The 11,582-nt window shown below is 41.4% G+C and overlaps 1 protein-coding gene across 1 annotated transcript; it reads left to right on the forward strand.

Moving 5' to 3' along the window:
* The first annotated feature begins 1,122 nt into the window (after nucleotides 1–1,122).
* xbp1 (X-box binding protein 1) lies at nucleotides 1,123–3,999 on the forward strand. Its single transcript, XM_018703049.2, is given in 6 exon segments — nucleotides 1,123–1,495; nucleotides 2,030–2,126; nucleotides 2,419–2,535; nucleotides 2,662–2,718; nucleotides 2,721–2,828; nucleotides 2,949–3,999. Coding segments are annotated over 6 exon segments (1,185 nt in total). The 5' UTR covers nucleotides 1,123–1,259; the 3' UTR covers nucleotides 3,519–3,999.
* The last annotated feature ends 7,583 nt before the right edge of the window (nucleotides 4,000–11,582 follow it).

Raw genomic sequence — 11,582 nt, forward strand, 5'->3', positions numbered from 1 at the left:
ATAAAGTACTATTCTATTCTATTAAGTTCAATGGTATAAAAATCTGAACTGTGATGTAACAAAAAAGTTTTCAGCAATCTTTATTTTTGCTGTATCAAAAATTGAGCAAATTGTACTTCTAGAGATCATAATTTGTCATTTTTGATCATGTGTGAATCATCCACAGTAAACTATGATGCTGTAATATCATTTCTGTTGTTTTACATCAAGGTTTCATTGATTTTTTCATTCTGCAGACCAAATCATGCTGATACTAACCTAATGCTGACCTCATTTATAGATGAATTTTAAAAAAGAAAGGAATCATATGCCTGACAAGAAACTGTCACACACTGCATCAACACATCTTAGCAGGAAATAGGAAATGAGCATTTCAGGGAAAGCCATCAGAGTGGTAAAGCTTGTTTGATTGTGTTGCTTGAAAGGTAAGAATGCAGAAACTGTACTGTATAAGAAACAGAGCAGGGAGCATAACATACCCCAAAGAGGCCAGCTAACAGTGACCTTGATCCATGAAAATGAAATAATAAAAATCAAGAGTATCTCTGAAAAACAACACAGCAACACAAAAACAACACTTAGTGGCTATATCCTTTAGTCCAGTTGATAAAAACTCTAAATACACAATGTGACCTTTGGCTTTCAAAACAAACATAAAGTAATCACTGCTGTTTGTCTTTACTGGATAGATAGGCTGTAAATACCATACATAGATGGTAGGAACAATGTTGAATCCTGGGAACTCCAAATCAGTGTCTCCACTTGGCTCCACTATCATACAATGAAGTACAGCTCATTGTTTATTGGATGTAAACATGTGGAGTCTATGAGGGTAAAATCTGATGTAACTCCTGGAAACAGGTATGTGAGTATACAGTGAAATCCCCTGTTTTCAATCCTGAGAAGAGAAGAGAAAATATTATTGATTTAACTCAGAAACTGACACCAAATCTTGTGGGGAAATTACATATACAAGGAACTTGGGGTAATTTTACTTTACAAACAGTGAAATTTAAAAATGCAAATTACATCAGCAGGGCGACCAATCACAAGACGCAAATCTCTGTTGCGTCAGAGCCGCCGGGAGCCTATCAGGTGTCACCACGATAGTAGAAAAAGATCGCAGACGCAACCCATCTTGCTCAACAGTTGAGAATTACCGGGGTTGGATAAGCAGAGAAACCGTTGGGTTTCTACTGAGTTTAATAAGGATACCCGGTTATTTCTGATTTTCGACAGCGCCAGTAGGATATTCCAACATGGTGGTGGTAGCACCAGGGACCGGGGGAGCCCACAAAGTGCTCCTGATATCCGGGAAGCAGACCGGCTCCTCTAACGGCTCACAGGCAAGCTTCAGCCGGCCCATATCTGTCGTCTTACCGTCAACGGCCAACCAAGTGTCGTCAGATTCAGACTCCAACAGCTCTGCGGGGCCGCCGATACGAAAAAGACAGAGGCTCACACACTTGAGTCCGGAAGAGAAAGCACTTCGCAGGTTAGTTTTACAAAAAATATCCATTCTTTACCACCATATCTGGGAGTAACGAGTCTATTTTTACAGCGTATACCCGGCCATTGTTCTGGGAATTACTACAGGGACACGCCCTAAGATATTGATCCCTTAGCCGAACAATAGTAATCCAATTTAACATTTAAATTCAAAGAACAAAAGAATTGTTACAATATTGCATCAGCTAATATTATAAGTAGGTTATATAAGCTATCTAAAATTGGCTTAGGAGGCATTTAAATTACTTAAACGTTGTTATTGTATCACCTTTGGACTTTGAACCAGCTTGTCAAACCGCTATCTGAGTGATTTGACTGTGGCCGGACCCACCCGGCTCTGCTGCCTGTTACAGAGCAGGACACTGATATCCTGATATGCCTGCGTGGCAGGAACATGGCCGGTGATTGCGCAGTACTGGGAAGCCAAGTCATGTCAGGGCTCTTAGTCAGCATCACGGAAAGAATGTGTTAAATTCCTGTTTTTTTTTTTTTTTAACCCTCCATCTTTTTTTTCCTCCAGGAAACTCAAGAACAGAGTCGCAGCTCAAACAGCCAGAGACAGGAAAAAGGCCAAAATGGGGGAGCTGGAACAGCAAGTCCTGGAGTTGGAGCTGGAGGTAATTAATTTGTCATCTACTACCTGGAGTGAAGAAGGGACTATATTTCACTCCCACCTGACATACACTCATTTTCCTCCTGTTCCACCATCATCAATCTGTCTTCTGAATCACTGGACATGATGTCATGGTAAAATTAGAGCAACAGCTGCCTCAGTCGTGACAGGAAAGACCTGCTTGGTGCAGTTTTCTCTAGTTTTGGTTTGCTTCACCCACAAAACTTCATGCATCACTTCCTGATAAACAGTTGTGAGTTTCAAGTGCAAACATCTGTTCGTTTCTCCTCCTGCAGAATCAGAAACTTCACATTGAAAACAGGCTGCTTCGGGAAAAGACGAGCGGCCTGCTGACAGAAAACGAGGAACTGAGACAGAGACTTGGGTTGGACACCCTTGACACAAAAGAGAAGGTAAGACTGAGTTCAGAGGGGAAGTGGGGTGGAATGGCTTGCAGTGCTTGTGTTTTTTTTTTTTTTCTTCTGTTTTTTGAATGGAGTGACTTTAATTCACCCTCTTTCCAATCTGTTTCCTCACAGGTTCAGGTTCTGTTGTCCACTGGGAACGATACAGGTTTGGGGATCGGGTCTTCTGAGTCCGCAGCACTCAGGCTACGTGTGCCTCCGCAGCAGGTGCAGGCCCAGCAGTCCCTAAATCTGAAGACTTCTCAATGGATACAGATGGTCCTGACACTACAGACAATGAGGTGAGTCCCTGACAAAGATCTGTGCCTTGAGATTTAAAACCCGGTTCCCAACAAAGCTCCATAATAACACCAGAGTCAGGTCATGGGTTACTAGGCTAATCTCCTGCTTTCTCTCTTTAGTCTGATTTGCTCCTGGGCATTCTGGACATCCTTGACCCAGAGCTGTTCCTCAAGTCTTGTGAGCAGGAGTGCGAGGAGCCGCAGGTGCTGCTGGTCGGAGGGGGGAACCCAGTACCTGCCACCACACCTGCGCCTCTGGGGGCCCCATCAGTTAAGCTGGAGGCCCTTAATGAACTGATCCACTTTGACCACATCTACACGAAGCCCGTGGAGGAAGTGAGCGGTGGGCAGTGCAACGACTCAGAGAGCGACGCAGAGGAGAAGATAGACGAGGCTTCTTTCCCCATTAGCGAGGTGGTGGTCGAGGAGGAGACCGTCTGCATAAAAGATGAGCCAGAGGAAGTGGTCATCCCCAGCTGTACCAGTCAGGTGGATGACTTTTTCTCTGCAGCCTCCTCCCCTGCCCTCAGCGGCCTGGATAAGGAAGCCTGCCTGGCGGACACCTACAGCGACTCCGGATACGAAGGGTCCCCTTCCCCTTTCAGCGACATGTCCTCTCCCTTGTGCTCTGAGAGTTCCTGGGAAGACATGTTCGCCAATGAACTCTTCCCCCAACTTATCAGTGTCTGAATCCAACCCCTCAGCCCAATAAATTAAAATATATCCAGCTAATGTGTAGTACTCAATAACTACAGTTAACAGCTTCAAAGTAACATAGAACAGCACAGAACACCGCTCGTATATAGGCTGAAGTTAAGCACATAATCTCCTTTTTATTACAGCAGGTCTGTATTACTGGTGATACTGCATTGACTTGTGGTAGATGGAGTTCATGACGGCTTATTTTTAGCTTCATTTAATTACTGCAGAGGCTCTAAGATTGATCACAAATCTTTCACTCGCTGTTAAAGTTGAAAAGCGGGTGGAATCCAGTATTTCTGTAAATTTGTGAGGGGGATGGGGACCGATCATTTAAATATGACCTTTTATTTATTTGTATACTCAGCTTCGGAGTCATTGTATGTTCGCATGTAAAAACGCTATCCTCTAATTTGTTTGCCGCTCTCCTTGTAGTCTTAATTATGCATTAAAAAATTTTTTTTGCATTGCATCTTGTCTCCTCGTTTCAGTCACTGAATGATGCTTGATGATGGAGAAATGGACACTTCTGATCATATCCAGTGAATATGCACATGAAAGGATATTATAGGATATTACAAAAAATTCAGTACATGCTAACATTTAACAATAAGATGGTACACTTTGCATTTAAAGGTATCTTCAACTGTTGAGTGGAAACTTCTGCTGAAATATCTGTAGCTGATAATCAGTTAGCTGACAGAAAATGAAACAATGTTGAGGTTTGCTTCACCCACAAAACTTCATGCATCAAGCAAAATTGTCAAATAATTGCTGGATTTGCTGCTTTTTCTACTTCATTGTGGTAAAATGACTTATCTTATGAATATCTTTGGATTGTTTGACAATGTCCTACTGAGTCCAGACTTGAGTGTCAGGGCTTTCTAAGAGTTCCTAAGATAAATCTTGAGATGTCAGAGGAAAGAAAATATTTGCTTGAAAAAATATTTATCTTGCATGGCTTTTGATAGTTGCAGTCTCCCTGTGGTATACTTCTTCAGGAATTTCTTTAGAAAATTATTGGAGAACCAAAAACCACTTAGATGTTCATTGGCTAACAACTCCACACTAAGGCCATAAACTTTGAGAAGGGGTTGCTTGTCAAAATTATTTTATTTAGAGTAGTCGCAAGGTTAGAAATGACTGGACTAAGTGGTTATTTATAAAGGTAATCAACAGATAAATCAACACAGGAAATGCTAGTTGCAGACCTAATGGAAACAAGTTCTAACCACTAAAAATGAAAAATTAAACAATGAACAACGCCACCTAAATATTGTCGGAGTATTTCCTATCTTTCTAATCAGCATGTAGTATCTTACAATTTAAATCACATCACTAGTGGAATCTGTTAATCGCCCAGACACGATAAAGACATCAGGACGGAGGTTAAGTTCAGTATGAAGGGGCAAAGGTTAGGGCATTAGAAACAGGTTTATCTAGTTAGCACATGTTGTTATATGTTATCTCAAACTGTCTAATATGAGATAAATAAACGTGCAACTCTTGAATCTCACAGTCAAATTTCATTTCACAGCTCCATCACCATAATACATTGTTTCCCCCACACATACCTGGCCAACATTCCTCTCCTCACTTGTGAACTAATCTCATACATGTGCAGACACAGTGTTTATATTCCCTATCTCTCTTGTGCCAGCACAACCTTGCTTTTCTGAGAAGGAGGCCTGCTTGTATTACATAACACTTCTAATGTAACTGGGAGTTTCCTGGGAGTCTAACCTGAGACTTTTTTAGCCTTTGCTTCCCAACAGAAAAATAGGGCAGTTTAAGTATTGTTGGTGTTTGACCTGGTGTGAAGAGAATAAGCAGAAGAGGGGGGAATACACCTCGCCCCTGAGGCCTTTACTCTAATCACAATGAGGTGTTATTCTGCCTGTTAGAGGAGACAGTTGCTCCTTTTAAGTTCCCGAGGCTGTGATTGATATGACCCACCCATTGAACAAAAGCCCCTGGAGTCCTTGTCGTCGCATGAGCAGATTAGATCAGGTTTTCAGATGCAACACTGATGTCTTAACTCTGCAGGGCCTGTCTGTCTGTCTCTGCTGGCTTTAGCTCCTGGTCACAGGTTACAAAGCTTTGTATTAGCTATGTCCTACATCATGCTTCACTATAGCTGCCCTAGTTTTTGGGTAGGTGTACACGACAGCAACTTACCTAGAAGAGGCTGAAAAGGGAGCGACTAAAAAAGTCCACTCAGCTATTTAAATTGTAATATGACCTCCATTTTGTGTCCTTGTGGTGGGTTGAAGGAAACCGCACCAGCCTTTGACGTAGCTCTGCCTCAGTTACCGTGAAAAACTGTGGTGAGAAATTTCCTGTCTCGTAGCTACGAACCACAGCAAAGAAAATCAGCCTGACAGCTGGTGCACTGAAACTGAAAAGTATCTGCTGGAGCTGGTCTTTCGATTTCAGGTTGTAGATTCTGTTTTATTTAGGGATGACTGATTCACTTCTGTTTCTGCTGTTGGCCAGTCTGGTTTTGATTTTGTCTCCTGTTGGCTAGGTGAAATAAGGGCGCAGATGTTTTGGTTACTTCTTTCACTTTTTGCTTTCCACTAACTTCCACTCAAAGTAATAACTGCTAATCCAAGATTCCTGCCAAATTTCTTGTCTTAAGCACATTTTTTAAATCATCACAGGAGATTTTAGAGGCACACTCTCCTTAAAGCACCCAAAAGATTTTTCTCTCAGCAGTCTTGAAACTCAACGCAGTTCAGAACTGATATTCAAATCATTAACAGTAAACTGAAGAACAGTCTGGGATTTGAAGGCACAGTTGGGCGCTGTAACAAAATCACAGAGTGTACCTTTAATATGTACTTTCATTTATGCACCAAATTAAAATGTAGATTGCCAATGGTCTAAAACCGGAGTATGAGGAGGTTCCATATGATGCTGCTGATGAACTACGTATCTTGTAATAAAAGGATGCTGCTTCTGGTGCTCAGGAGTGGTAAGGAAGTGATATGATATCAATGCATTTTTTGGCACAGAGACTTGGCGTAACTTTAACACAGCACAATAACGTGTCTAATGTGTCAAATTTCAACAGTCAAACAATGAGTGACATACATCTATCCATCAGTTATACTGCTTATGTTTTGAGGGTAAAGGTGGGTGGAGCTAACTTCAGTTGACATTAGGTGAGAGGATATACACCGATCAGCCATAACATTATGACTACTGGTGGATGAAGTGAATAACATTGATCATCTCGTTATAACATGTTGTTCTGCTGAGGAACCTTTGGTCCTGACATTTTATCAGGACATTTTATCTGCGTCAACAGGGCCTAAATCATCCGACATCTATGGGCCATTTTCCTGCTATTGTCAAAACTGACATGTGAGATGTTTTGTGACCTAAAAATTGTTGCCTAGGACCTGATAAAGACAGCCACCGGATCAGAGTGTTACTCTAAACCAGTATGAAATCAACCTGGTACTGGATGCCAAAGTTCATGCTTAAATTAGAGCCAGATCTATCATGCTAATATGACACTCGTCACCTATGCATGGATTTGGATAAACCTTACTGCAGGTCTCGAGTTACTACACTCAGCAGTATTATAAAGAGGATTGCTAAACCTACACTGGCAGCTGTCCCTTCAATGTAAATCCAGGTTTTACAGTTGGAACTTTCAAGCTCTTCAGACTAAAATCTAAACAAAGTTTGCTCAAAATATACATTTAAACCAAGAGCAAAAGGGTCAATTTGCTCTGACACAACAACAGAATTACCTTAACTTAGCTTTACTACTGGGATTTTGAGGAAAAAAAAAGTGAGCAAGGAAAAAGAAATGTACCAGCTGATCAAACAGAATTTACAGTCAAAGTGAGTCAGGTGTAAAGCAAACAAGAGGTCAAGGCAGCGAGAAGCGCTTAACGTGGCTCATGTGACAGATTTCTCATGTGAGGGGTGATGGTAATGGTGTTGCTGGGTGGGGGTGAGCTGGGGTCACAGTCTTTGCAGTTGCTGAGCCTCGAGGGCTTGAGCAAGTTCAGTCACCTGACCCACGAGAGGAATGAAAATCGCTCGAACGACCCCCTTTCGGCCTTCTTTATTAAAAGGCTAATTAATTAGGCTGATCAGAAGCTGGGGGGGGGGGGTTGGCCTTTGTATTTAGGGCACTTTATGAATGATTCAGCTGGGGAAAAGTGAGTCATCATCCCAGTGACTGTCAGCAAACAACATCTGTCCATCTCTGTGGACATGGAAGAACACGATTCACCAGCATGTTTATATTCCGCAAAATAAGGCTTGTTAATCTTGTCTTCCCGCTTCAAAAGGTGTGTTTCCACTCTCATTATTTCTTTATGTCAGGCTTGTTTTTCCAGATCTTAGTCAGGTCCAACATTCCAACTGATCTTTTAACATGCAGTAAATCATTATACAAAAAACAGCTGTCAATCAACAGTCTCCATCTGTATCATCCTGCTCGAGTCATTCTTTTCACTTGCATGAAAAACAACCAAAAGAAAAACAATACTGACATTTCCAAATCTCCTGTCTTTCCAGGATCAAGTCAACCATTTCTTTAGCTGCATCACAACTCAAACGTGTGTGCAAACAAGAATCTGCAGACATATGTGATCAATGACGCACACACACCGGCATGTGCTCAAACACAGACGCGCACTTCACAGTCAAGGTGGCTTTCTCTCGAGCTGAGAGAGATCGTTATCCTTGGTTACCACTGGCAACAAAGGACAGTCAGTGGGGTGTGTTAATGCATGTCTGATCCACGGCACTGAGCCAAAGCCCACTGAGAACAGTAAGGCTACTTATGGGAGTCAGACGTACTCCTGAAAGTCAAGAACATGCAGTCAAAAGGTGATGTTAATGTAGGACTGTGTTTAAAGATGCTTCCGGATATGTTTGAAGACATAAAAATGCGATGAAGAATAATTTGAATCTGATGTGGTTTTGTCTCTGAATATGCAAATATTTTTATAAACAATTTTGCCACCTATTATTATATGTCATATATCCAAAGTATGTTTTCTGAAGAATGGCAACACAAAGCACAAAACTAAGTCATGACTATACACACTACAAATCAATTCAGAAATAAACTTTCAGCTTAAAGAGAGGCCACATGACCATCTTTTGCTTTACAAAGTAACATCAACAACAACATATTCACTGGAACAAAGGTCTGAGGTCAGCAATGAGGAAAAAATGAGGCCAAGGAAACATTTCGTACAATGAGTGACAGCAGGCTAGCCGAGGCTTCCCGGTGTGATATTTAATAGGCACAAGCTAATGCAAGCTGCGGGAGAACTGGCGTCACACATTACACAAGGTTCCATTGCCATGGTTTCACTTCCTGTACATGTGGCAGATCGGCAAGAGGCAGCCTGTCTGCTGGAAGAAAACATTAATCAGTTGGATTCCTCCTACACAGCGTGGCAGATTCTCCCTTTGAAGCTCCCTCAAAGGCAGCAAACCCACGTAACAAAGATTCAGAGCAGATCAAGAGGATTTAAACTGCACATCATGAATATCTTTTGATATCATCCAAATAACCTTGACACAGCTTTGCATTTTACTCCATCTGCAATCTAATTCAAATTCTGAGGTCCTAACTTCCTAAGACAGTTTCTCTTAAACGAGTAGAGCTTCAGCACAAACCAGAACTTTTGGCTTTTCAGTGCTTGTTCCAATGAGGCCCCTGAGGTTGAAAGGCTCATGCATCAGCCTGTGTTTGCCAGCAGTTACAGAGTCTGCTTGAACATGATCACAGAGCACAGACCGACAGGCATGCGCACACACATACGCAACCTAAGTGCAGTAATTCCTCTGTGGAATTTCATCTTTCATGTGTTTTCATCAGGACCACCTACTGCTGTCTGGGACAATAAACATCCCTTTGCTGTCACAGCGTGTACTGGGTCTGTGGTAATATCGAACACTCCGGCAGTGACCAGGTGGAGGAGTCATAGATCAATAGTAAACTATGTACTGTATGTCAGCTCTTTGGAAACTTAAGAGACACAACTGTTACTGATATACATTTTTAAACAGGACTAAGGGTCTGCAGCAATGCTAGCTGCTCAACAAGGCTGTATTTAGGCACTTTGGTTGGCCATGTTGGCAGTGAATAAAAAGTCAGGGGATCACCAAAGTCAAGAGGATTCATCCTATGGGAGCCATGACAGCTGGTACAAAATTTCATAAACATTTCAGCTGTAGTTGCTGAGATATTTTAGTCTGGACAAAAATGATGGACTGACAGACAGGCATTCACTAGAGCCACACCACTGGCATGGATAAAGATTTGTTTGGAGGTTTGGTCAGAGAATGTTTTCAGGCCACAGTCCAATTCAAACAAAAACTGAACAACTGCAAAGTGTCTTCTTTGGAAAGACATTTACTTGAGATATAAAATCTAAAAAGTCATAAAGTCTTTCTACATTCCTGCCTCTAACAGGACATTGATATAAAATACAGGAAATTACTAACTTTACTTCATATTCCAAGAAAGCTTATCAGATCAACACAAAGACCACCTAGCTGACATACTGCACAGATGTAAAATAACTGCCAGAGACAGCAGAGCAGTACGCTTTCACCACTGTACCCACAACAGGTGGTTTCCCTCAGCGGCCTCAGCTGTAAAAGTGTTGTGCGCACTTCAAGCTAACACTACACAGCTATTTCGGTCAGTGGTGAGAACAGCCTTCAGTCTATCTTGTGTGTGTATGTGACAAGTCACTTTGAACTTGGCCTGAATGAAATTTGTCACAGCGACATAAAAGTCCAGTCAGTCTCTAGTTTTTTCCCTGATAGATCTCTGGGAAAAAGTAACTAGGTAGACATTTCGAATGTGTGCATGACTTTGAGAACAGCGTAGGTGCCCTTAGCTGTTTGAGCAGTGATAAGAGAGTGTCTACATGTGCAAAGCGCCAGCTGCAGGGAATTTATCAGTAGGACAAAGGGCTGACCGAGAGAACATGCAGGAGCAGGAAGACACAAAAAAGGAACTGCTAAAGGAACTGTCATGTAGCCATGACAGCTTTTACATTTGAAATTTCAGGCAGATTATTATCACCTCACAGTGAGTCTGAACTAAAATAAAGATTAAAGTCTTATTTTTTAACATTGCCAGCAAGCAACACAGATTATAAAGATCCAATTGTTATATATAAGTGGTCTGACTGTGAAATTAGAGAAGTACAACTGCAAAAGCACCATAACGGCCTATATTTCACAACACCTAATGTCTTAGTTTATCGTTGATTTCACTACAAATCTGCTTTTTTGTTATAAGTTCAGGATCCAGCTTTTGGTTGCATAACTTTTCACCATTAAGCAAACACCTTGTCTCTGCTCCTTTTCATGCAGCCAAATTCACTTTCGTAACTGCACGAGCATGTCAGAGCTGCTGCTGCCAGTAAACTGAAGAGTAAATATTGAATTTTCCTGTAGGTGGCTCAGGTTGTTGTGCCCTGATATGGTGTGACGGAAAGAACACAAGGTTTTAAGATCAGGAAGAATAGGACTTTCAACTATTCTATTCAACTATTTAAATATATTTACTGGTGCTTTATAACAGATTTCTACAGATGATGCTATCAGCTTGTTCCACTCTTACACTCACAACAAAAGCTTTCACCAAAATGATACATAAATCATAGGTGCCTAAAATCCTCTTGTTAATTTCTAATCCCATTCTGTCTCATCTTGTTTTTTTTTCCATTACTTCCTCTACAGCATTTATGTTTTAGTTCCTCTTTAATGCACTGTATTTTCAGATTCAAGAACCATTGGAGTTTGACTGTTTCTCCTGTGCTCTTCTCTTTTTTCTTTAAAATCATGTGTACTTTTAAGACACTAAATTCAAATACAGTCACATTCAGTGAATAGTTTTCAGATTCTAGACTCAACAGCAACTACACTTCAGATATACAGTATATCTGGGATGGACCACAGCGTGGTCAGGACCACACTCTACTCTGCCACCAGCAGACCAGCCCTGCAATAGCAGCTGTTTTTTGTTTTTTTTTATGTCCACACAGTTGACTCTCA

Source organism: Lates calcarifer, linkage group LG13 (assembly GCF_001640805.2).
Source record: "Lates calcarifer isolate ASB-BC8 linkage group LG13, TLL_Latcal_v3, whole genome shotgun sequence".
NCBI lineage: Eukaryota > Metazoa > Chordata > Actinopteri > Centropomidae > Lates > Lates calcarifer.